Below are 26,072 nucleotides of genomic sequence, written 5' to 3'. Positions count from 1 at the left end.
TTGCTTTAAGTAGTGATAAAAGTCCTGTTTGAATATATCTAAAACACTTGTTGGAGTAAAGACTACAGTTTATAGTAAATTAATTAACAGGTTAATGGTCTGATTGACAATATATGTGAAGAAAGATGAACTTGGGTTTTGTTTTCTGGCAGTGGTTGAAATAGCCATAGAATGATTTGTGTTAGATGTAGTATTTCTCTCCTCAGGGTCCAGGGCAGTTGACCTAACAAGATTAGCTGGCTTGCTAATGAGTTTTACCTACCTAATTGAAAAGTCACGACAACTTAAGATTCAGTGGAGTTCAACAAATTAAAGTTTATTAAATATAGAAAACTAAACATTTTCCAGTAAACATCATCTACTTTCTCGCAGTATGCCAGAATAATGGCATTCATGTAGAAGAAGAGACTGAGCTTTTAAAGGTTGGATTTATAAAACATCAGAGGAGGTACTGCAGACAACAAGGTTTAGGATATGCTTAGGATATTCTTACTTTAGTATGAATAAAATCCCTAAGAATGGGGTAGGACTTAGCAATAATCTTTACTGTGTGTATACCTTCCAGTAGCTAAAACCTATACTAAGTTCCAGCAGTGGTAATGGTGAGATATAGCCCTTTAGAAAATGGTGGCATTGTGCTTAAATTGAGAGACTGTTGAGATTTCCTCATCTAAACAGATGGGGCTCTGTTTAAGGCACACTGGAGGATTGCTTAGTATATGAACCCAGTCACGTCTAGAGAGGATGTTAGACTGCATTATGACATACAAGGCCAAGCCCTAGTTTATGGAAGCCCAGGTGTGAACAGTTGCACTCTGACTGGGCAGACCCCACTCATTGTGGGAAGACTACTTAATATTTTGAAAACCACAGTGTAGATGTAGCTGGCTCTTCAGGGAACATAATCATGACTCTAAGAGTGAAGATGGTCAGGTTAGCCAAGTGTTGAGGTCCACTCTGGTCCAGCACTCCTAGTGCTCAGAAGGCTGATGGGGGATCGCAAAGTGGAGGATAGCTTGGCCTATGTAGCAAGACTTTATCTTGTGGGGAAGGGAGGGGCAACAAACCCACACACAATCCAATCTAAGCCCTCTCACAACCTAGGGGGGTAGGGAAAGGAGGTTGACATTTTAAACAAGTGTTTCTTTCCCTCTCTCCTTGTCTTCCTTCTGAGTTTGCTGTGTAGCCCAGGCTACCTCAGACTCCCAGGTGCTAGGATTAAAGGTTTGCACTTCCATATTCAGCTAAGTGGCTTTTTCGAGTTTAACAAGGCTGCTTTAAAATTTCTGAAATGGTTGACTAGTATAAGATTTTAAATATAGCAATGAAAAGCAATGGTGCATCATATGATCCAGTCATTTGAAGTCCACTGTGTGTAGAAAGAATACATCCATCATTCAGCTTTCGTGACAGACTTCCGGTAGTGAAGTACTGTTGCTGTTACCCATATATTTAAAGCCAACATGATCATAAAACGTATAAGAACTGAAATAAAGGAGAAGAAAGTTCCAACGTTAAAGAAACTGTACATTATACTGCTTTAATTAGAAGCCTATGTAAGGTTTCACCCTGACCCCAGACAGAACAATGAGATCGTGAGAACATCGGTTCCAAACATCTCTAGGAAAAGGACTTTCCTATAGAAATGCCCACCTGGGCACTCAGCCATGCATCCATCCTAAGGGTTTCATTGAAGTAATATGGCTCTGGCTAAGAAGTGCAACTAAGACCCCTTCACTTATGTCTCGAGGGCACGGCCGTCTCAATGCTGCATTCTCTGAAAACCATTCTAGTAAAGTGGTGGGCCCTACTATGGGCCCATGAGGGAAGCTGAGGGAGGAGCACTGCTTGAGGCCCGAGAGAAAAAGCCAGCCTTGGCAGCACAGCAAAGATTGCATCTTATGAAACTGTATCTGAGAAATCAGCCCAATGTCAGCACATGTTGTATAATGAAGTAGCCACTTTAAAAAATGTAACTGAGGCCGGGCGGTGGTGGCACATGCCTGTAATCCCAGCACTTTGGGAGGCAGAGGCAGGCGGATTTCTGAGTTTGAAGACAGCCAGGGGTACACAGACGAAACCCTGTCTTGAAAAAACCAAATCAAAAAAACCAAAAATGTAACTGAGAGATCCTGAGAACAGTGGCTGAACTTGACCTTTAAGACATGAAGGCTGTGTTTGTTTTATGACAGGTCTCACTAACTCAAAATATGTAGCCGAGGGTGGCTTTAAACTCCCGATTCTCCAGCATGTGCATCCCAAATGCTGGGATTACAATTTTAGACATGTTGAGGATTGAAGCCAGAACTTCAATGCAAGTTTGATGCAAGGCAAGCCATCGACCAAATGAGCTACACACATATGACATAGTAGCACTTTGTGTGTGTCTCCTTGTGGTGGTGGTTGTCCTGTGGTGGTAGTGTCCTTGGGTAGCCCTGGCAGTCTTGGAATTTTTTATGTAACCAGGTGTGCCCTGAATTCACAGAAATCAGCCTGCCCTCTGCCTCTGCCTCTGCCTCCCCACCCAGTGCTGAGACTAAAGGCATGTACCACCACACCCAGCTGGCCACTCCTTTTAAAAGCTAGTCACCCAAGAACAATGGTGACAGATAAGAAACAGCCTACGGGGGAGTATTCTTGGTCTTTTAAATACCGGCTTTATAAGAACAAGTCCTTTGCTGTTTAATTATGTCCGTTCCCTTCAGTGAACTCAAGTCCTACAGGACAAGGTCTGTCTCCTTTTCTATCCTGTCACTAAAGTAGGAGCTGTCAAAAGTCAAGTAGTACCGGGTTTCACCTCTCTCTCTCTCTCTCTCTCTCTCTCTCTCTCTCCCTCTCTCTCCCTCTCTCTCCCTCTCTCTCTCTTCCTCTCTCCCTCTCTCTCCCTCTCCCCCCTTTTTTGGTTTTTTGAGATAGGGTTTCTCTGTATAGCCCTGGCTGTCCTATCCTAGAACTCACTCTGTAGACCAGGCTAGCCTGGAACTCAGAAATCCACCTGCCTCTGCCTCCCAAGTGCTGGAATTAAAGGCATGTGCTACCACCACCCGGCTGGGACTTCACTTTTCTAAAGCTTGCTTTCTCAATGAAAGGTCTAGTGGCTGAGGACATTTATCACTTATTGGATAGATTTCTGTTTTGTCACTTTCCAAAGATGTGTCTGGAGTTGAGAACAGCTTAAGAGATTAATCAGTCCCTTTCAGTTAGCCAAAGTATTTTCTCAGCTTGCTTGTATGTGTGTGCTCAATGCCTTAAAACACAGCTGGAGGTGTCTTTCTGCTCAAAGGCATGTCTTGTTTCTTGTCTCTCTGGCTCCTGCCAGCCTCACTTCCCTCTTCTCCTTCCATCTCCCAGCTTCCTGCTCCCCGTGTCCTAAACTCCTTGGTATGGCCAGCCCTGGTCATGTTGGATGTTACTCCTGATCAAATCCTTATTTAGCTTTTAAGACCTTGCTCCTCTGTGGTTTTCCTCTCAGCTCCCTCTGAGTATACCAGGCTCCTTCAGCTACCCAAACCCGCTGGTCTCTCTCCCTCCCTCTCCCTCTCCCTCTCCCTGTCCCTGTCCCTGCCCCTCTCCCTCCTCCCCCCCCTCTCTCCCTCTCCCTCTCCCTCTCCCTCTCCCTCTCCCTCTCCCATCTCCCTCTCTCTCTCTCTCTCTCTCTCTCGTCTCTCTCTCTCTCTCTCTCTCTCTCTCTCTCTCTTCTCTCTCGTCTCTTCATTTTTGTTTTGGAGACTTGTTTCTCCTAGGCTGCCCTGGCTCTTTTGCCTCAGCTGCTTAAAGTGTATGTAACTACAAATGCCACAAACCTATGTATGCCCTATTCTGAAAATCCATTTCACAGCATAATTCAGAAGTTAATTGTGGGACTCCTGTCCAATTTCCTTGTTGAAGTAGAAGCTCCAGGATGAGAATTGACTCCCTTGGGTATGTTCTCCCCAAGGACTGCAAGGAGTAGATACTTAATAGAACAGCCACCACTGTTGAAGACTAAATGTATGTTATTTTGTCTTTTGAATCTGTAGCCCAATTTAATCAAATGGATCTGTTAAGTCTTATGATGGATTCCATGTGGAGACCCAAGTCTCACCAAGAAGTGCAAATAGGAAGTCAAAAGTTTTTACTTACTTGTTAAGTCATTGGTGGTCATTAAGGTTGTTATTATTCTTGCTGTAAAAGAAAATTTATAGCAATAAATAACTTGATTCTCACACATTTTGACATTTCTATTTAGCTCGTGCCTTTCCATTTTACTATAACAATATATACTTGAATGACATTGATGGGACCTTTATTAATACTGTATTGTGTAACCATCTAATGATAAGCCATGCACCCTGACCCAGTCATGTAGAAGCTGCTCACGAAAGCAGAAGTGAGTTGTAACAGTAGCTCAGCACTGCCAGGGAGGGTTCCAGTCTCTCCATATGCCCACCCTAAGGAAAAAAAAAACCTTAAAAGTCTTCATTTGCATATTGAGCTTCTAGGTACTTTAGTTGAAGAAAGGATTCCACTAATTTAAAAGTGTGTGTGTGTGTGTGTGTGTGTGTGTGTATGTATGTATGTATGTATACACATATTACAAAGATAAAGGTAGATAGGCTGGAGGGATGGATCAACGGTTAAAAGCATTGACTTTTCCAGAGGACCTGAGTTCAATTCCCAGCACCCTCATGGGATATATAACCCTAGCTCCAGAGGGCCTGAGTTCAATTCCCAGCACCCTCGTGGGGTATATAACCCTAGTTCCAGAGAGCCTGACCGCCTCTTCCGGCCAGTGACAGCAGCAAGTATGCACATGGTGCACATACGTAAATTTAGGCAAAACACTAGTATACATAAAATGTTTACATGTTTTAAAAACCTTATGTTTTGAGACAGGGCCTCCCTGTACCTCCGGCTGGCCTTGAACTCCCAGAGTCCCTGCTGCCTCTGCTTCCTGAGTACTGTGACTAAGGTATGCACTACGGTGCTTGGCAAAAGTTCTTTAAGCATTAAACTCCACCTCATTTTCATAGGTAAGAAAACTAAGGCTTGGAGAAGACAAGCTCTGTCTAACCAGTGTTTTCTTGGGTCTGTTGTTGTTCCTTTCTCTGTAGTGAACAGGACTCTGGATAACAACAGTTGAAGCCAGTACTCAGTCAGCCGTAGTCTGCATTACACCCCCTTGTACACAAAGGTACCCTTAGAGGTTCTGTTGAGTAGCTAATTACAAAAATATTAGTATGAAAAAGGCCTCAGTTAGTTAATACCAGGAAGATCCTGATATTGATGAAACCCAGTCCCTAGGCAGTCGTTATCTTACTTGCACAGGTGTAGGCAGAGAGGCCCCAGGTCAGTGCGCTCACAGCTCCCGAATCTTGTACCTTCCACAAATACTGGAGCTGGGCAAACTTGCTGGCTGCACTAATGACTGTGCATAAGTTCTATTGTAGATAAAATGAGAGAGTCAGGAACCTAAAAAGATAAATGACTAGGTATAGTGCTTCACTTAATTTTTATTTATTATTATTTACATTTTATTCTCTGGAGATGGGACACAACTCATGGCAGCCAGTTTCCCTCCCACCATGTGATCCTGGAGATGAACTCAGGTTGTCAGGCTTGGCAGTAAGCACTTTAACCACTGAGTCATCAGCACAGATACAGTGCTTTCTAAGCCAGATTTTTTCAAACCTTGCCCTCCCCAACCTGCTAAGGTTTGAAACCTCAATTTGGTGAAGAATGACTCTCAGCTGCCTCTGTGGTGGGGGTGAATTGGCAGAGCTAGTAGAAGAATCACAGACCTGGCTGCAGACTTACCTGTCCCCTACTCTCCCAAGAATAGAGGTGCTATATCCTGGAATGGCACTTAACTGACCAACTTCCAAACGAGCCTTGTGTCTATTTCCCACCCTGAGTGCCCTGTCTCCTGTTACTGCTCAGAAGCTTTGCAAATTGACTATCAACCCATCAGGCCCCATCTCCACAGCAGCTTCTAGGCTTAGACAGGCCAGTGAGAGGCCACTGCAGTCACTCAGGCTGAGCAGGGTGGCGTGAGCAACATCCAAGAGTTCAGGGAAATGAGGAAGCAGAACATATTAGGAAGGACCACAGAAAGTGATGTGTTCGAAAGCCAGGCAAGAGAACCAAGCCAACCCTGATGTATAGTGAGACCTTGAGGATGGCACATGCAAAGGGGCGTGGGGCTGGCTTTCACATGAGTGGCAGTCACAGGGCCCCTGACAGGCTCTGGAGGACAGTACCTGCTCTGCTTCCTGCTGGGACAATAGCCCCTATATGGCTGGCCTCCATAGGTCCTTGAGGGTGAGAAATGGAGTTATACATGGAAGAGCCAGGAAGCAAGGAGTGCCGGGGAGTTAGGGGGCAGTGCCACTGCCAAACCTGAGCAGACAAAAGTTACAGTGGGAGCTGGCCACAGGTGGCTTGAAGAAAGGCTGACCCCCAACCAGGGAAGCCTGTGGGGAGAAAAGGCTCTTGGGAAATTGGGGTGCTGAATAAAGCAAAGGAAGGGGGCCAGGCCAGATAAGTGTGGTAGTTACAGGCCAAAAAGACACCCAAAGTGGGTTACAGTGTGGCCACATCTTGAGTGGACAAGCTGTCGTGACAACGCCAACTTTGAGATCAGGGGTTAGTATGGGAATGGGCCGTAAGAGCACCCTGATAATGTCAACACACACTCAAGGGAGCATCATGCTTCTTGCCAAACAGTCCAGTGCAGGTAAGGGGCTGGGAAGAAGCAGAGGTGTGAATAAGCTGCCTGTGGCCATTGCATAGGACAGTCCTCGATTCTGCCAGGGAGCAGGTGCTTGTAGAGGAGGGAGGAGGGGGTAAAGTTAATCCTTTAAAAATTAAGCTGCCAGGGATGGCAAGATGGCTCCATGGTTGGGGAAGATTGCTGTGGGGACTGATGACCTAAGTTCAGTCCCTGAAACCCACAAGGTGGAGGGAGATAATTGACTACTGCAAATGTCTGCATGCATCCCCACATCATCATACATGCATCACATCCTTAGGAAGGTTGAGAACTAGCAACCACATGGTGGCTCACAACCATCTGTAATGAGATCCGATGCCTTCAAGTGTGTCTGAAGACAGCGCCGGTGCATGTAAGTAAGTAAATAAATAAATAAATAAAATTAAATAAATAAATGAATAAATAGTCTTTTTTAAAAAAGGTTGAGAACTGTAAGCTCCCTGTTTACTTACTGGCCAAGGTCACCTGATAATGGCCTTATGAAAGCCAGTTGAAGGGGCCAGAGCAGAACTTGAGGGGCTTTGTGACTATTTTATTGAGAGCAATCGGACTTTTTATACCTTTATCAGAAACAATATATTGCAATTGCCAGCATCAGTAGTTGTAGTTGCCAGGATACAATGACATTTGCAGACTATACAGGAAAAACAAGATTGATGAGATTAATGTTCAAGACCAATTGTCCCCTCAAGTTTCCATGCTTCCTTGACTACTAAGGGACCATACAGAGAAACAAATAGGCCTGAATGTTTGGCTGCCCAAGGGAGTGCATTGGCCTTAGGAACTAGAAGGCATATTGTGCCCCTGAAGCCATGGACCTGAAAACCTATGATGCATGAAGAGGCCAGGCTAAGCCAACTCTGGTTCCCTGCAGAGAACCACTGTTCTGAAGTGATGTGGGGCAGAGAGAAGGTATCTGCTTTTTCAGTCTGTTAGTGGTGCCACTCACCATGGCTGAGTCGATGATCCATTTCTGCAGGCTGAGGATGAACCAAGAAGACACAAATCTGGTCAAGCGCTAAGGGACCCAGCAATGAGTCACTGGTAGGCTTGCCCACACCTCCCATCTTGTCCTGCACAGACCAAGTCAGACCAGAGAGGGTGACACAGAAGGCAGGGTGAGGGGCACTGTTCTGCTGGACAGTGTGCAGTTCGAGAAAGATGCAAGGCGTTGCACATGAACATCTGCTCTGAGTTAAAAGAACAAAAGAAAATGATGGAAGAAAACACACATAGGCCAGTGTTCACACACTGCAATCTGGGACTGGAAATAGTCATTAGGGCTATAACTATCAACTGTTTTTTTTTCCTTTTAATAAATCATTTTTGTTTTATGTGCATTGGTGTTTATGTGCATGTATGTCTGAGAATGCTGGGTCCCCTGGAACTGGAGTTACAGGCAGTTGTGAGCTACCAGCTGAGTGCTGGAAAGTGAACCTGGGTCCTTTGGAAGAGCAGCCAGTGCTCCTAACCACAGAGCCCTCTCTCCAGCCTTCCCTGGCTGCAGGTTTTCAGGCCATGAATCTCTAAGGCATTGTCAAAATTAAGTACTTAGAAAAAAGGTCCAGGTGTTATGCAAAAGCAGAGTGCTGTGTGAGCTTCCCTTTTCCTTTAATTCTGTTGTAAAAGCACACTAGTTGGGGTGTGCAGTGGTAGGTAAGGAGGAACCACTTTCCATCTGGTCTGTGCAGGACACTCAGTGACTACATGAAGCAAAGGGACCCAACCAGAGCAAAAAGATCAAGCTAAGAGGGCTGGGGGAGGGGCAGCTGGGGGCCATGGTCCGGGAAGGACAAGTCACTTCCCACTGCTTTGCCTTGGGCTTCGTTCCTTGCCTTGTCCACCTCACACGCTGTCAGCACACAGAAGAAAGCCACGAGTGGCTGAAAACAAGGGTCACATTAAGTAGGCGAAGAGATTATACTAAAGATGGCCTATGCCAGGAGGCAGCAATGGCTAGTGCCCACCTGTGCTAAATGTGTTAAATCGTTCTCTGCCAAGTGTGGGGTGCAAACCTGTAATCCTGGCATCTAGGAGGCGGAGACTGAAGGAGGAGGAATTCAATGTCATCCTCAGCTACTCGAGATGAAGGCAACACCCACTTGAAAATTACCTCAGGTGGGGGGGGGGGGGTTGGCGCACACCTTTAATGCCAGCACTTGGGAGGCAGAGGTAGGCGGATTTCTGAGTTCAAGGCCAACCTGTTCTACAAAGTGAGTTCAGGACAGCCAGGGCTACACAGAGAAACCCTGTCTCGAAAAAACCAAAAAGAAAGAAAGAAAAGAAAATTACCTCAGAGCTGAAGTGGACCACAGCTATGCTCTCCCTTTCTATGGAGGGAGGGGGACTCTTAGCCAGGGGTCTAATAGCAATCCAAGACAGCTTCTGATCAAGACTTGCCCAATCCCTTGGGCCTGTCAGTGTTAAACAGGTGTGTGGCCATGTCATGGAAGCAGCAGGATTAACTGACTGCCACTACCATGCAAACACTTTCTTGGCCTTTCAAGGAGTATGAAATTCAAGAAAAGTGAATTAAATCTGACATGAAATCTCACCCCTTACATAGAAGATTCCACTGAGTGGCACAGTCTGATGGCTGGCCATTCTGTACTGTAAGCCTCCAAACCAACACAGCCACCCAGATGACAAGGCTCAGCCTCTAAATAACAGTTTTGCATAAGTATGTGATTAGTGGAACCTATCCAGTCCATGCTTACCCACTGAGAGGCACCTGCCAGGTGCATCCTGCTTGGGACTTGGTGCCAGGCACACTCATGTTATTAATCCCCTGGGGACATGCTCTTGGAAGGAGTGTCCAAGATAGGCAGGCACAGGTGTTGCTCTTAGTGGGGTGACTGCACATTTCTCATGTTCAGCAGGGACACAGAAAATCTACACCCCTCTGGGTCTTGGAGGGCAATGGGCATCATCCTGTTATGAGGATATCTCTGGCAGCAACTGTACTAACCTAAGGTAAATGTTAAGTCTAGAATTTGTGGTTCTCGGTGCTGAGGACAGAGCCTCTTGTATGCCACAACTGAGCCCCCTTCCTTAGTCCTCCAGCTCATATGCAGGAAGGATACACCGCCATGTAGGGTAAGGCTTGCTTCACGTTCCCATTGAAATGAAAGACGAAGAGCAGGAGGACAATGTCTGAAAGAAAAGGCTCTGTGAGATGGGCAGGACGGCAGGTGGGAAGGCTGGGGACTAGAGGACCAGCTACCTTGTGCGATGAGAATGGGGTATTCCAGGTAGGTGAGCAGTGGGTTCCCGTAGTAATGTTGATATCGAAGGAAGACCAGGAACCTGCAGACCGGAGATGCATATATTCACAGTCCACCCTGTGCCTGACCCCCCCCCCCAGACCCCATACACTGGCACATTTACCCAACACTAGCCTATGTGGTCTTCATATGTGTGTTTGACCTGAGGAATATTGCCAGAGACCCATATGTCATATCCAATAGTCCTTGAGGGTCACTACACTGCCGTCCACACTATAGTGATCACTTGGGGAAATTAGGGTTCAAAAGACAAGGCCATGTGAGGACCCAAGGGTAAGAAATGTTGCCCTAGTTCTGGTTGTTAATGCTTTTAGGGGGACCCCTGTGCTCTGGGGAGGATGCATAAGTACTTCTCTGTTTTTAAGGTTTCTCTAAAGCAATCGTCGGCCAGGCATGGAGTCTCTGGTGTCATTAAAGTAGATTCTGGCCAAGATCCAATTCCCTCAAATCATGATTTTAGAGTTTGAGCTCTCAGATTGAAATCTACGGATAATCCCTGGAGTATGCAAGATGGTTTGACAGTGGCATCCTTTAGCATAGTCCTTGTGCCTCAGAGACCATGTGGCTGGTGAGGGACGAGCAGGCAAGCAAGGCCCTGAAGGGAAGCAGAATTTTAGTGACCACCCTAACCATGCAGGGAGGAGGGGGAAGGGAGCTGAAGAAGGGAGGAGGAGTCGGAATCTAGACAGACAGGATCTGGCTGGATTGCCCCTCCCATTCATATTGTTCCTACTTTAGGATTAAAACAGCTTTCACCTACGACTGCTCTGCTCGAGGATTAGGAATGCGTTTAGGGGCCCCAGAAGGTCCTCCAGAAAGTTCTCACGAACTAGGAGCCCTTGTAGCAAACTGCTGGTAGACTTTAGGGGTAAATAACTATTAGATTTCAGTGGTGGGACATACTCGTGCCTTCGGGTCACAGAGCTGGTCTTAACCTTGCCAAACCCGCCTACTGCCTCCAAGGGAGGCCTTTGGGAGTTCCAGAAAGAGCCTACTATCTACACCATAATCGACTGCAAGACCCTTCCGGATCCCGGGGAACATTCCATGGCCAGAGCTGTTTCCTACTGGGGTCAGCTGTTGGATTTGAGACCATCTCTGGTTGAGTCTGAGTTTAAAGCCGGGCAGCAAAGAGGTAGCTACAGGCAGAGTATGTGTGGGGTTGGCACTCCGTAGGCATCCCTGAACTTTCAATTCAGTCCTGCACCCTGAAGCCTCCGCTTCAGATGCCCATGAAGAACTTAGCAAACCAGAGGTCAAATAGCTCTCCTGACTTCACACCCGCATCCTCTGCCCCAGCCAGGCTGTTACTTCTGCGCCCTTCATTCTGTCTTTTGCCATATCTCTCACCCGGGCAGTCTCTTCCCTTCTCTGAAATGCACACACTCTTGGCAGCCAACGGACCAGGGTCCCTCCAGACCCCCGCCTACCATCAAGCGTCTGGAAAGGCACGCCTTGAAGCACTGCACTCCCTCCCCAATTCTATCAGATGGGCGCGTCCCACCGAATGGACACAGGGCCAACGGGTGACCGCAGGGTGTGGCTGGTGTCAAACCGAGAGGGCTCAGCCTGGTGCAAGATCTTGGGATTTCGGACGTGGTTTTCGTTTGTTTTTCCCAGCCAAAGTTTTACAACTTTGCCCCTTACTCTTAACTACATAGCCAAGGCTACCGAGAACTTGGCTCCTGCAGCGGTCACAGCCCATGCCTACGTGTTGGACCCCAGCCCAATTTTCAAACGTCAACCCAAGTACCCTCTCTTATTCTTCACATTTAATCATCAAATCTTGTAACTCAAATAACCTAACACCTGGCCGGAAGACTTCGCTGAATCTATAAAATGGGCATGCTCTGGCAAATCTGGGATTTGGGAAGAAGCAGGGGAGGTGGGTGGGAGTGCCCGGGCAAACATCTCCTAGCCCCGAGCCCCCGAGTTAACCCTAGGTTTCCCGGACTCCCAATTCCTCGCAGGCCTTCCGGGACCTTACCCCGCCAGCTCCAAAAGTAAACTAGGGAGGCTGATGCCCCGCGCACTGCGCGCCGCCAGCTGCGCGTAGATCTGCGGCAGCTTGAGTGCGGCGCACACGCCCAGCGTGCTCCAGTTGCAGAACCATAGCAGCCCGGCCTCCATTCCGTAGTCTCGGGCGTGCGGGGCCAGGGGGCTTCGGGATCTTATAGGTGAGAACCGGAGGCTCAAAGTCCAAAGAGTCCTTCCGCCTTCCCGCCGGGGCGGGCCCCGCCCTGACCACGCCCCGAGCTGCAGCTCTACGACTGCGCTCCGCCAGGAGTCTGCTCGGCTCTAGATGCTCCCTAGCCCTTGCCTGCCCGGCTCCTGTGCGCCCCGCCCGGAGTCTGCTCCTCTCAGAAAGCACCCGCCCTGAGTCGGCTTGGATCAGGACGCTCCCCGCCCCGGGGTCTGCTCTACTCTGGGTGTGCACTGCCCGGGATCTGCTCCGCTCCGAGTCCTCCCGGCCTCCAGGGCGGTGGTTCTGCCCTGCCTTGTCAGGCACTGCCAACTGCTGATTCACTTTCCGGGTTCCACCCAAGGGTGCCCCTCCTAGCTGAGTGGAAACGCCTGAACAGACTAGCCTCCTGGGGGGCGGGGGGATTGGGTGGGCCCATGGGCCTACACCCGGAGACATTCTGTTGAGATTTTCCACTCTCTACAAGTTATCCTTTTTCTTTAGAAATTAAAACTTTTAAAGCCCTTGGTCCAACCTCGACAGCACCCTTCTAGTCATACAAACCTGAATCCTCTGAAACCCAGCCACAGGGAACTAGCCTTCTGCTTGGAGGAAGGTTAATCATCTCTCAGTGAGCTCCCTTTGCCTCGAGGCTCGGTTTCCTGTTTTGTTTTGTTGAAACAGGGTCTTGGGCAAACTCAGACTGCCTTGAACTCACTCACTCTCTCTCTTTCTCTCATTCTCTTTCCCTCCCTGTGTGTGTGTGTGTGTGTGTGTGTGTGTGTGTGTGTGTGTGTAGCCTAAACCAGCCTTCAACCTTGAATCCTCCTGCTTCCGCTTGTCAAGTGCTAAGATTTCAAGCGTGTGCCTCTGCACCAGGCCATTTATTTTGTGTTTTGAGACGGGGTCGCGCGACCCATGTTGGCTCTGAAGTACTGATTTTCCCACCGTCTTTTAGCAAATGCTGGGATTACAAGCTTGTTCCATGGTAGCCTCTGAGAGCACTCTCTTTTCAACCCTCCCTCCTCTTTTTATTTTTATTAGGTTTTGTTGTTGGTGTGTGTGCGCGCGGGAGCGAGTGAGTGCCTGCTTGTGTAAACCAATGGACGATCTCAAGTGTCGTTCCTCCAGTACTGTTCACCCCCCCCCCCCCAATTTTCCCTTTTTAAGGTGTGTTCTGGGCATCTAATTCAGGTCCTCAAAAGAGTTAATAGATGACTATTGATAAGGGGGGTGTTGTGGTGCTTGCTGGTTTCACCTTGGTTGGATCAGCGCTTTCTGTTGAATGAGGGCAACTGTGATGGCGGGCTGGAGACCTCAGGATCCATTAGCATACCCTTGGGAGGTGGGGGTGGTGGAAGTGTAAGAGGTCACTCTCCTCTGTGCTGTTTATAAACTATAAACAGTGGCTTTCCCTGAGCGCATGGGGGGAGGGAGGCCGAGGACCTGACTGCAGTCAGTGCTGCAGTTTTCTTTCATGAGTCATCAGCCATGCTGGGTGGTGCGGGTACCACTTACAGCCAGGAAACAATCCCAGTAAACTCCCTGGTTGACCAAAGCTGCACTTGGATGGGATCGATTCCTTGGTCTGTTGGAGCCCTACCTGGGAACAGTTGGTGCCTCTGTATATCTCCTCAGGAGAAAGAACACAATGGGGAGGAAACCTGGACGCCCTTTAGGCACAAGACTGGAACAGGGGGGAGTCATTTTCCCCACCTCTGGTTATGAGGCAGAACGCACGCACGCACGCACACACACGCGCGCGCACACACACACACACACACACACACACACACACACACACACACACCTGTTTGCATCCAGTCTGTGCTAATCCTGTGCTGTCAACCAGCGCACCTTCCTTCCTGCCTCCAGTCTTCAAGTGTGCACACACAAACTTGAGCCCATATTTTAGCTGTGTTGCTCATCAGCAGACAATTCTGCTCCTAAGAAAAGTAGGCAAGAATGGAGATCCCAGCCAGCCAGCTCTGCTCTGCGTTACTATTGTGTGAGACAGCACCCTTGCTAGGAGCAACGCAGCGTGGGCAGGCTCAGTAGCTTGCAGAGCCAGCCTGAACACGTTTCCACTGTCTCTCTGTCTCTCTGTCTCTCTATCTGTCTGTCTGTCTCTCTGTCTCTCTGTCTCTCGGTTTTTCGAGACAGGGTTTCTCTGTGTAGCCCTGCTGTCCTAGAACTCACTCTGTAGAACTCACTCAAACTCAGAAATCTGCCTGCCTCTGCCTCCCAAGTGCTGGGATTAAAGGAGTGCGCCACTACTACCTGGCTCTCTGTCTCTTTCTTTTTCCTTTCTTTTCTTTTTCTTTCTTTCTTTCTTTCTTTCTTTCTTTCTTTCTTTCTTTCTTTCTTTCTTTCTTTCTTTTTTTTTTTTTGAGGGGGGTTGGTTTTTTTTGTTGTTGTTGTTTTTTTTTTTTTTCGAAACAGGGTTTCTCTGTGTCTCTGTCACTTTCGAAAGGATGCTTTTCCAGACACTTTTGTTCCACGACTTCCCTAGAGGCTCCCCCCAGCCCCCACTTTCCTTCTGCTTGTCTGCCTTGTGGTTACTTACTAAATAAAGGACATGGTTTCTCTTTTCCAAGATTTATAGCTTGCCTGCCCTGTTTTTCTCAAACTCTAATAAAAAAAAAGTCCTTGAACTTTAAAAAAATGTACAAACAGAACACTTGCTGATAACAAATTAAATACTTCTTTTTTGTAAAAAAAAATAATTCTTTGGTTTACACTTAAGTTTACAATTTATTAAAGTTAAAAGCAGACTTGCATACTGAGATGGTTGTGTCATTTTTACACAAAGAATTAAATCTTGGCTGCAAATATGATAGGACAGAAAATAGAACATTTTCAACATTTTTTAGAGTTGACTGATACTTTTATTTTATTTTCAAGGTTTTCTTTTTAAATCTATTTTTATTTTATGTACGTGGTTGATTTGCCTGCATGTAAGTCCGTGTATCTCATGCCTGGAGCCTATAGAGGTCAGGAGAGGAGGTCGGACTCCCTGGAACTGGAGTTACAGTCATGAGCCACTATGTGGGTGCCAGGAACCAAACCCTAGTCTTCCGACAGACCTACCAGTACTCTTAACCCCTGAGCCATCTCTCCAGCTCCCTGACATTTTGATATTATAATTCTCAATACACAGAATTCCCTTTTATATAAATAAGTAATATAAAATGACACAGCACATTTAAGGATATTTAAAATTTGTTGGAAACTGTTCTAATTGCAACCCAAACTCATTTTTAAAATATGAAACTTGAGGGGCTCAGTGCTTAAGAGCCACTGACTACTCTTCCAAAGCAGTTCAATTGCCAGCAACCACAGAGTGGCTCACAACCATCTATAATGGGATCTGATGCCCTCTTCAGGAGTGTCTGAAAACAGCTAGAGTACAGTATACTCATGTAAATATTTTTAAAAATTAAAATTCGAGTCAAGTAAAACAACAATTGTGTGTGTGCATGTGTGTGCACACATGTGCATGTATGTGTGTACATGTGTGCACATATGTGCCTGTGTGTGCTGTTTCAGGCAGCATCTCTTGAGATTGTGTGGTGTGACAGCCTGCTAAGTACAAAGCATGCACACTGTGTGTTCAGAGCCACAGCTGCAGTGGAGTCACCTGGGAAAACCCTGGGCAACACGGAAGTGGTGATTTTATGTTTTGATTTTGAATTAATTCTCAGTCATCATGTGTTCACTTTGGCCAATTTTTTTGCAGACCCCATCTGTATAGTTACATGAGCCCAACTCAGTTGTGGGAGCTGGGTTGTGTAAACAGACACATGACACAGATGCAGCTCACCATCTACCTGTCACCTGACAGTTGTTTCCCATTCTCTGTGGTCCCTTTGGCAAAGTTTCCAACTGTATCCTTTAGCCTGGGTTAACCTGGGAGCCTTTAGCCTGGGTTAACCTTGGGTTAGCCTAGGCTCCCTTTGTCATTCATGAAGTGACCTTCATGTCACTTCATGTCCTGGTGACTCTCGTCTTGCTCCTTTATTATCTGTCTGCTGGAGGGCTCCTCGGGCACACAGTTGATGTCTCCAGCGTGTCATTTCGGAAGGCACATCTTGTCAGCCACCCTTCTACGATGGGGCTCCCAAGTAATCTCCCACTAACGGTTCCCATGGGCTTTATTAATCCATCCCGAAATTAGCTATGACTATGCTAGCCGTAAGATGGGGATTTTCTGTTCTTCTTTATTCTACAGTCCACAAGAGTTCAGAATTACACATTCTGAAAATGTGTAATTATTAGTTGTGTGTACGTGTGTTTGTGTGTGCACACTGGTCAAGGGTGGGGAGTCAAGCCAGGCTTAGCTTCCTACTTTCCTTCCTTTGGTATCCATATTGTCCTAAATGTGGTGGGTAGGCAGCCCCGGGGCCAGCTCATGTGTCCCTCCTCCATTACCTCATCATTTCTAGACCAGGAAGATGCCTAAAGGTCACTCCGTGCCTTTATCACTGGAGTAGACAGAGGGAGGCAGGGGCTCTCACAGAAGCAGTGGTTGGAACTGAAGGGAGGGGGGTCCTTTCCCGGCTGCTGTGGCCCATCTAGCCCAGGCCCTTCTGGTCCCCTGGTGCCACCCAGCCTGTGGGCTCTGAGCTGCCCTGTTTGACTGTCTAGAGGAAGCCCCCTAGACTTCTCCAGTGATGTTGTGGAGGTTTGGTGTCACTTGACTCATCTAGAGTTCCTTGTTCTAGACCCAGAGAAAGAAGACGCTGGTGGCTGGACCTTTATTCCGTCAGCCTGTGGATATAATAGTGAAGGTCAGAAGCGGGCATCTTCTTGGAGAGCCTGAAGATGAGGCAGAGGTGGAGGGTATGTGGGGCTGGCTGTGGCCTTCAGAGTGAAGCAGACACTCTATGCTGTAGTCTCCAGCAGGCTCTCTTGATTCAGCTGGCCCTGGCACTCTGGTCCTGAACAGCCTGGGCTTGTTGGCCAGCCCAGCCAGGAGCCTGTTGGTCCAAGAAACTAGGAGACATGTAGACAAGAAACCCCGGTGTGATGTTGCAGCTGAGGTTTGTGCATGGGAAAGGGGGCAGTGAGTTGCGCTGTCTGGTCCCTGCTGACCGATGTGCTCTGCAGAAGAGCAGCCTCTGTGATATCCTTGAGATCTGTCTCTTCCCCTCCCCTGTCCATCCTCTAACTGTGGAGATGGAGGCCTGGAGAGGTATTGCTGCCCCAAGTCACACATCATAGAGAATTGACCGGGCTAGTTCAAATGTTTGATGTGGCTTCTAGACTTTGTGGATAGTGACAGAAATACCTATGAAGGTGATCTGGGCTGAAATGCTACAGCATCTGTTAAGTGGCTGTGCTTCTAGGCTTGGGAGCCCTGGACCCCTGCCCGAAGAAGCCAAGGTCATACTGTGGCAGTATCACACGGCCATCAAGTGCCTGCCTTGGGTTAGATAGGTGCAGAGGTAACCGTTAGGGGCTCAGTACAGGTGTAATATGTGTTTGTGGCATAAGCATGCTCTGCACACCCACTGCCTCCCAAACAGCTATTTCTATTCAAGTGGAAGTCTGGGAGGAAGAAAGGTAAGCGAAGACCGGGGCTGGAGAGATGGCTTCGCAGTGGAAAACACTTGCAAAGGACCCAGGCTCCATCCTCAGCACGCACATGGTGGCTCGCAGCCATCTCTAACTCCAGTTCCAGGAGATCCACTGTTCTCTGGCCTCCGACGGCACCTGCGTGCACAGACATGTCCGAGGTACCCCGGCAGCCGCAGACAGACGGAGGCAGGGGCTGTGAGCAACCTCATGGTTCTGAGGTCAGACTGAACTCATTAAACGTGCTCCCGACCGATCTTAGCACTGGGCTCCCTTTCCAAGAATCTCTGGGGTCCTGAACTGGAAGGGCTGAGGTTCCGAGGTCCTGGAATCCTCCTCATGCCTGGCGTGGGACCGAGTCAACAGCACCTGTGAGGACTCGCTGGGCTTTGTCCGCTCCTTACCTACCTGCTGTGCCAGCCCTGAGAGCGCCTCTACTGCGGCTGCAGCTCCTCCTCTGGCTTCTTCTTCCGAGTGCCTTCCACAAAGAAGAAGTCCATGTGGCTGAGGGCTCTTCCCAGGGGCGTGTCCACCCTGCTGCCCACCTCCCGGCTTGTGGAGCAGGGGACGATGTCTGAGAAGAAGGGCACGCTGGCAGGCAGCTCCCGAGGCTCCTTCTTATTTCCCTGAGGGGAGGAGACATCCCAGGTCACACACCTCATGGGATAAAGAAGAAGCTGCGCGCTAGGTTTGAGGTGTTCCTTGGCTACTCATATCCCAGTCTGGAACCGGAAACCAGGACGGGGGCTAGAAAGGATCGCGACAACATTCATTTCAGTCAGAGTGGAGGGTGGACTGGAGAGGTAGACTCAGAGACAGCGTCCTGAAGTCCTCAGGGGACTTGGGCACACATTCCTACACACAGCAGACTCCCTAACTAGGGGAGAAGTCTCGGTGTAAATGAGCAATGAGACAAGGTCTCACTCTGCAGCCCTGGCTGGCCTGTGACGAGCTGTTCCGAACAGTCGGCCTTAATGCAGGTGATTCGCCTGCCTCTGCCTCCAAAGTGTGTGCGACACTACAACTGCTTCACTTGGTTTATTTTTATTAAGACCAGCAGAGCTGGAGAGATAGCTCAGCCGCTAATGGCTAAGGCTCACACTTCCAACTGTCAAGAGTTCAGTTCTTAGCATCCATATTATGAAAAACTGTCTCTCCAGCCCCCTGCCCCGCTCTATATAGAAGCACACAGAGAAACACACATTTACATTCCCCTTCCCCCCAAGAAGGAAAATATATCTTTAATTGGTTGGTTGGGGTTTTTGAGACAATGTTTCTCTGCATAGCTTTGGTTGTCCTGGAATTCTGCATAGGCCAGGCTGGTCTCAACCCCAGATCCACTTGCCTCTGTCACCCAAGTGCTGGGATTAAAGGCATGCACTACCACCTCTCAGTGAAAACACATCTTTAATAAAATCAAATACTGGGTACGTTTTTTTAAATGTTCTATATAAATATTTTATTTTCCATTAGACCCCTAGTTACTTAAAACAACATTTTTATTCTTCACTTCTTTTCTTCACAGAGAACTGAGTAGGTCCTCAAAAAAATTTTTGTTAAATGAGGAAAGAACAAATGTCCACACTGAAAGCAGTTTTCCAGAGGTGGGGTGCTGTCTTACCAGAGGGTCGTAGTCTTTTAGGAAACCCCAGTTCTCAGCCCTGGAAAGGAAAGCACAGGATTGTGAGGGTTTTTGTTTGTTTCTTAATGTGCACTAGTGTTCTGCCGGCATATATACCTGTGTGAGGGTGTCAGATCCCTTAGAACTAGAAACACTGATGCTGTGAGCTGTCATGTGGATGCTGGGAACTGAACCCAGGTCCTTTGGAAGGGCAGCCAGTGCTCTTAACCAGTGAGCCATCTCCCTAGCTCAATTGTATCTTGTTTGTTTGTTTTCTGGAATATCTTGAAAATTAACGTCTACTCTGTCTTTAGGTCTTTATATTACCATGGAGGAATTAAAATGCTATATAGCCACAATAAGTGCGAAGGGTCCGGGCTTTATTTAAGGAGAGGCATGCAGAGTGGCCAGCTACGTTTTCTATTTTGTTCTTGTAATGTCCACACATTCTTCTAACTCCAAGGGTATGTTTAGCACTTCAAGTTTCCATGTTCCTTATCTGTTCATTTGTTTTAGTCCAAGTTAGCTCAGGACTCATGATGTAACGGACAATGATCTTGGCTGCTGCCTCCTCCTCCTCCTCCTCTTCTTACCCCTTCCTCCTCCTCCTCCTTCTCTTCCTCCTCTTCTTTTCATTTTTAAATTTGAGATGGGGTCCTACTGTTGTCTTAGCTGGCCTGGAACTTTCTGTGTAGACCAAGTTGACTTTGAACTCACAGAGATCTGCCTGCCTCTGCCTCTGGCTCTTTGTGCTGGCGTTTAAGGTGTACGCTGCTACACCAGGCAGCCTTGGCCTTTGGGCCCTCCTGACTCTACCTTCACTGGCATTACAGGCTTTGGTCAACACCATTTGTGATGGTTTGAATGAGAACAGTCCCTATTTTATAAGAATGGCTTATTTATTTGAACACTTGGTTCCTAGTTGGTAGAACTGTTTTGAAAGGATTAGGAGGTGTGGCCTTTTGGGGGAGGGGTGTCACTGTGCACTTCAGAAGCCCATGCCATTCCCAGTTGGCTCTCACTGCCTTGCACTTGTGGATAAAGATGTGAGCTCTCAGCGACTTCTCCAGCAACACGCCTGCCTGTCTGCTGCCATATTTTCCACCATGATGATCAGAGATTCTATCCTTCTGCAACCATAAATCCCCAATTAAATACTTTTTTATAAGTTGCCTTAGTCGTGGTTTTTTTTTATCATGGCAATAAAAAAGCAACTAAAACACCACGTTAGGACTCAGCTTTACATACTACAAGATTCCAAATAATGCATGTGTCTGTATGTGCACTGCATACTGTGTGTGCAGTACCTGCAGAGACCAGAAGAGGGCGCCAGATTCCTTAAACCTGGCCTTGTGGGCAGTCAGGAGCTACTAGATGTGGGTTCTAGCGACTGACTGAGCCTAGGTCTTCTGTAAGAACAAGTGATCTTAACCGTTGAGGCATCTCTCCAGTACCAAGTTTACATATTTTTAATGAAGTCTTTTGGGGGGTCAGGGTGTTTTTTTTTTTTTTTAATTTTTTTCCCCAAAGGCCTTGTTAGGAGGAAAGTGAACGGCCTGTGCCTCTCCTGTGCTCCCACACCACAGTCAACACAGAGGATGAATGCTGTCAGATTTTCCCAGGGACACCCCAGCAGTTCTACAGCATCAGGGAGCACCCATTGCTATCACCCTGAGTCTGATCGCCAGACAAAAGGGGGGGGGGGGGAGATGAAAAGAAACTAAAAATGCAGCCTTCATCTAGACTTCTCACGGGTTTGGGTGGCCGCTCTGTAGCCATCTTCCTTCCCAAAGGGCTTCAGCCACTCCATGTTCTTTGGTTTTGTCTTACAAATGTCAAACCCACACTGGGCCTACAGCTCAGAGTCTCCATACTTGCGGAGCCTACCTGCTTCTCTTGGAGTCCTGGAAGGGAAGATCCCTGGGAACCCTGGGCAAACCTACAGGCCTTCCCTGGCATCCTTCGCTGAATGAATGCACGAAGGAGGCTCCCCACCCCCACCCTATCCCCACCCCACCCCACCCCACCCCCAGGCTGGCATCCCGCCCCAGGCGGTGCCATGACTTCCAGCGGCCAGCTTCCTCCCAGAAGAGGAGGGTCAGAGATTGCTGTGTGTCTGGAAATGGGACCAGAGCCCTGTCTGTGCCTATGTTCCCCGCTGTCTGTGGGGAATGAGGGCCTGGGCTCCTCTCCTTGCTTCAGCCACAGTCTAAGCCTAGGGTTTCCTCTCCCTCATCCTACTTCCATGTTCTCCCGCTCCGATCTTTCCACATAAACTCTTTCCTCAGCGGGTGGAGGTGTGGGAGGTCTCCCGGAGCAGGGGTCGGGGACGACACTCACCAGCGCCGCTGGCCTCTCGCTTCGGCTTCCACAAGCTCCCTCCACAGCTGGTCCTGCTGCACACCCAGGGCTGGGGTCCCCTGGCAGCTACTGGCGAGAGCCCCGCCTGCTGCAGGGCCATCCCGGGCCGCGGAGATTGAGGCAAGCTGCCTGGTAGCGGGCACTTGGTACCCAGCTGATGTGGTTCGTGGTTGGCTGCCCATGGGGGGCTGGAGAAGCAGGACAGGGAGAGAAGAGAGAAAAGAGACAGACTGCTTGAGACTCTCGTTTTAACCCAGGATAACCTGCACAAGGTGCTCCCGCATCGTCCCCCACCGGATGTCGAGCTCAGAGACAGTGGCTAACGGAGGACAGAAACTCTCCAGGCTGGGGCAGCATCTGCGCCCAGCTGTGTTTGCAGCTCTGCCTGTGTTGACCGTCGCCCAGGGAACAGGCGACTCCCAAGTGCGCACGGGGTGGAAGGGGCGGACCCGGTGTGTGCCCTCAGGACATCCGAGCCATTCGGTGGGGCGCAGATGGTAGGAGCTTTGCCCAGCTCTTCTCCTGGGCGGGAGGGCGGGACAGTGTCTGACTCTGGGTCTCTGGAAAGCCTTGAACGCTCCGTGCTCGGCGGACCTGGGAGGGTTAGTGAACACGCACGATCCTGTGCTGCCCCCTAGTGGAGAATCCCAGACGAAGGGACAAGAGAAGGGGGCAGGAAGTGAAGGCCTCTTAGGATTTTTTTGTTTGTTTTTTTGTTTTGTTTTGTTTTTCGAGACAGGGTTTCTCTGTGTAGCCATGGCTGTCCTGGAACTCACTCTGTAGACCAGGCTGGCCTCGAACTGGAAATCCGCCTGCCTCTGCCTCCCAAGTACTGGGATTAAAGGCTTGCGCCACCACTGCCCGGCTATCTTAGGGTTTCTAATTGCTGTGATGGAATATCATGACCAAAGCAAGTTGGGAAGGAAATGGCTTATTTGACTTCCACTTCCACATCGTAATCTATCACTGAAGGAAGTAAGAAAGAATAGAAACTCAAGCAGGCCTAACACCTGTAGCTTGCAGCCATTGCAGAAGCCATGGAGAGGTATTGCTTACTGGCTTGCTCCCCATGGCTTGCTCAGCCTGCTATCTTTTTTAAAAAGGACTTATTTATTTATTTATTTATTTATGTATATTAGTGCTCTATCTGCATGTACACCTGCATGCCAGAAGAGAGCATCAGACCCTCTTTTGATTATATTATAGATGGCTGTGAGCCACCACGTGGTTGCTGGGAGTTGAACTCAGGACCTCTGGAGGAGCAGTCAGTGAGCTGAGAAATCTGTACAGCCGAGCCACCTCTCCAGCCCTCAGCCTTTTAGAACCCAGGGCCACCTGCCCAGGGACGGCACTGCCCACACATAATGGCCTGGGCCCTCCTCCATCAATCACTAATTAAGAAAATGCCTTACCAGCCCCACCCCCTCACTGCCCACAGCACTCAGGAGAGCCAGCCCTGCACCTTGACTGGGCAGCGCAGTGGAGCAGTTCAGATGGTGGAGGCAGGGGTGATCAGCCCTACCTACCCGGATGAGAGCAGGAGAACTGGTCTAACCCCTTGAAGGCCATAGCCCTGGGCAGTCCACTGGTGCAGGCGAGCAGGCCCTCAGGGCTTGGGAGCAGGAGAGCGGAACCTGCCTCCTGCCCACATCAGCACTGGGTGGTCTAGCTGGGGCAGCGCTGGAGAGCTCTCCCTGGAGGTGCAAAGAAGGGAGAGTTGAGATGCTGACCCCCTCAGGTACCACCTGGCCCAGATCAAGGACTCTGAATTGGCTCACTCCAAAATCTGTATCATTTGCAAATGGTTGGGACACATGAAAGGACCAGTCCTGTGTTCTGAAGCTGCAGGATCTTCATGGCGAAAGCAGGATAACCAGGAGGAGTCCCACTGAGGATCCAATACTGACGATGCAGCAGAAGCCAAAGATCTCGAACCGGACCCATGACTCATTGCAAGGAACATTTGCAAGTGAAGCTGTGTGGACAGAGGGATCTACTGTGGGACACGCTGTGACACACTGCAGCTTCCATGATGAGATGTTTTCTATGCCTTTTTTCTTTGATGTTTTTAAAGATTTAGTTACTTATTTAATGTATAGAAGTACACTGTAGCTGTCTTCAGACACACCAGAAGAGTGCATTGGATCCCATTACCAATGTTTGTGAGCCACCATGTGGTTGCTGGGAATTGAACTTAGGACCCCTGGAAGTGTAGTCAGTGCTCTTAACCACCGAGCCATCTCTCCAGCTCCCCCTAAAAATGTGTAGCCCAGGCTGGCCTCGAACTCATGATCCTCCTGCCTCTGCCTCCTTCCACAAATCCTACCTGTATGCACCACAACTGGTGCCTTTTTTCATTTTTTCTTTGTGTGTGTGTGTGTGTTTTGGGGGGAGGTTGCAAGGGCAAAGGGTGGATATGAGAGGATGGGGAGATGAGTGGGACTGGAGGTGCCTGATGTGAAACAAAGAATCAATAAAAAGTTTATTTAAAAAATATGGATTATGGAGAAAAAAAGAAACAGAAAATTGCCTTGCAGCTGGATCTTATGCGGGCATTTTCTCAGCTGAGGCTCCCTCCTCTCTGATGACTCTAGCTTGTGTTAAGCTGACATAAAATCAGCCAGGGCAGCAATGCAGGCTCCTGCTGAGAGCCCAGAGAGCCCACAGCATCCTGTCATTGACATTGCTGAGCCTCCCGACCACCCTGGACAGCTTTTGTAGACATAGACCCTACACCGAGTCACACTCAGGCCCACACTGAAGCCCAGTCTTCGGGGAAGAACACAACAGGGGTGACTGTCCAGGTGGCCTTGAGTTTAGCTCATAAAAGACACATTGAGGACTTCCGTTTGTCCCCTAATCCCAAGCAGCCCATTTCCACCTCTCCTTTGTTTTCCTCCCATAACTGGGCAGTTTTGTGGGTGCCGATGTCTCTGGCGGTGGCTCTGTATCCTGTACAGCACTGTGATATTGAGTCCTAACCATACAGCTCTAGCCGACTCCCTGGAAGCCCAGGAGATTTCTCTCTCTTGAGGAGAAGGGAAACTGTTGCCCCCAAATGTCCTTTCTGTGTGCCGAGGGGAGTCCTTACCAGGCTGATGTGGGCAGTGGCCCTCAGCAGTTAGGGACAGTCATGTGGCTCGTTGATGCGGATGCGTCAGCCTTGGTCCTCTGCCTGTGTTCTCCAGTGACAGGAAATGCAGCGCACAGGCTGAAACCACCAGCCAGGCATTTAGAGCGGCTCTCGCACTGGGCCAGGCTGCTCTTCAGGAGGCGAAATATTTTCGTGTAAGTTGGTCGTTTAAGGTTAAAGTTTAAAGCCAAGGAATGCAATCTTAAGTGGGCTGGGATGGTTCTTCTCTGAGCTGATCACACCTCCATCTTAAAGAGAAACTCTGAGGTGTGAAGAAATACACTAGCCATTTTATCATTGCATTTCTTTACTTTCCAGGATTGCTTTTTGAATGGAGTTGTTCTGTGTTCCTGGTTTCATGATGGCCGACTGTGTCCCTGTGGAACCCAAGGGCACTGTGTCTCTGTAGAGTTGGGAGGACCCTTGCCTCAGGTACACAGCTCCAGCTGTGCAAAATCCATCCTATAGGCATATTAGTAAGAGTTAGGGTCCAGATGAAGGCTGTCTAGGGCTCTCCTGTGATACACAGAGAGTGAACCCAGCTTGGGAATTTAGTTGTTACTGAAGCTTCTTGGAAGACTTCCCAGACACACAATAATCAACTCTAAGTAAACGCCCACAGCTTCCTAGGAACTGGGCAGAGACCAGGCCAGGGCTGGCTTCAACTTGGATGTGGGGCCAGCTATGTGAATGAGGAATTAACTAAAATATCTATCTTCTCAGATATTGCTCTTTGTTAAGTTTACATGTATGTATGTATGTATGTATGTATGTTTTTGGGTATGGGGTATATACATGCCACAGTAGCCACCTTGGGTCATGTCTACCATCTTGTGCACCTTGGAAGCGAGTGCTCTCAACCATAGTCAAGGAAGAGTTAATGCTATTGACAATAATCCTCCCGTGATGGGAGAAGCATGGAGTTAGTCACAGACATGTTTTAAAGCCACCGTGGGCATATGATGCCTGTGGCTTTTACCGTTCCCAGACATTTATTCTGTAGAAAAACTCACTCAGATATGCGGCTGTTCAGACCACTCTCTGCAGCATTAAGTGTGTTAATAATTGAAGAGAAAGCAGAGGGTGGGGCGGAGAGAGACAGCTTAGCCGTCAGGAGCACTCTCTGTCTCTCTGTGTCTTTGTCTCTCTCTGTCTCTCTGTGT

At 48.6% G+C, this 26,072-nt stretch overlaps 2 protein-coding genes across 2 annotated transcripts; both read right to left on the bottom strand.

Annotated features, from left to right (window-relative positions):
* Positions 1-290: 290 nt before the first annotated feature.
* Slc66a3 (solute carrier family 66 member 3) lies at positions 291-12,516 on the bottom strand. The gene is made up of 7 exons (XM_052186070.1): positions 12,023-12,516; positions 9,975-10,057; positions 9,835-9,904; positions 7,701-7,758; positions 5,300-5,420; positions 4,123-4,164; positions 291-1,485 (listed from the first exon to the last, which is right to left on the bottom strand). Exons 1-7 carry the CDS (start codon positions 12,163-12,165, stop codon positions 1,394-1,396), a joined length of 609 nt encoding a protein of 202 aa, XP_052042030.1. The 5' UTR covers positions 12,166-12,516; the 3' UTR covers positions 291-1,393.
* A 5,228-nt stretch (positions 12,517-17,744) lies between these two features.
* Positions 17,745-22,211, bottom strand: C6H2orf50 (chromosome 6 C2orf50 homolog). The gene is made up of 3 exons (XM_052184758.1): positions 21,756-22,211; positions 19,416-19,455; positions 17,745-18,420 (listed from the first exon to the last, which is right to left on the bottom strand). The coding sequence occupies exons 1-3, from the start codon at positions 21,956-21,958 to the stop codon at positions 18,229-18,231; spliced, it is 435 nt and encodes a 144-aa protein (XP_052040718.1). The 5' UTR covers positions 21,959-22,211; the 3' UTR covers positions 17,745-18,228.
* Positions 22,212-26,072: the final 3,861 nt, after the last annotated feature.

The sequence above is a fragment of the Apodemus sylvaticus genome, chromosome 6, assembly GCF_947179515.1.
Source record: "Apodemus sylvaticus chromosome 6, mApoSyl1.1, whole genome shotgun sequence".
In the NCBI taxonomy this organism is placed as follows: Eukaryota; Metazoa; Chordata; class Mammalia; order Rodentia; family Muridae; genus Apodemus; species Apodemus sylvaticus.
Note: the sequence above shows the minus strand (reverse complement) of the source record. Positions and strands in the feature narration are given on the sequence as shown.

Coding starts and splice junctions, on each gene's coding strand:
- C6H2orf50 (XM_052184758.1), bottom strand. CDS start 21,958: ATGGGCAGCCAACCACGAACCACATCAGCTGGGTACCAAGTGCCCGCT. Junction 19,456..21,755: donor GCGAGAGGCCAGCGGCGCTG/GTGAGTGTCGTC, acceptor TTTCCTTTCCAG/GGCTGAGAACTGGGGTTTCC. Junction 18,421..19,415: donor TAAAAGACTACGACCCTCTG/GTAAGACAGCAC, acceptor TCCTCCCCTCAG/GGAAATAAGAAGGAGCCTCG.
- Slc66a3 (XM_052186070.1), bottom strand. CDS start 12,165: ATGGAGGCCGGGCTGCTATGGTTCTGCAACTGGAGCACGCTGGGCGTG. Junction 5,421..7,700: donor GGATCATCGACTCAGCCATG/GTGAGTGGCACC, acceptor TATCTACAATAG/AACTTATGCACAGTCATTAG. Junction 4,165..5,299: donor CTCTGCCTACACCTGTGCAA/GTAAGATAACGA, acceptor TTTCTTTTACAG/CAAGAATAATAACAACCTTA.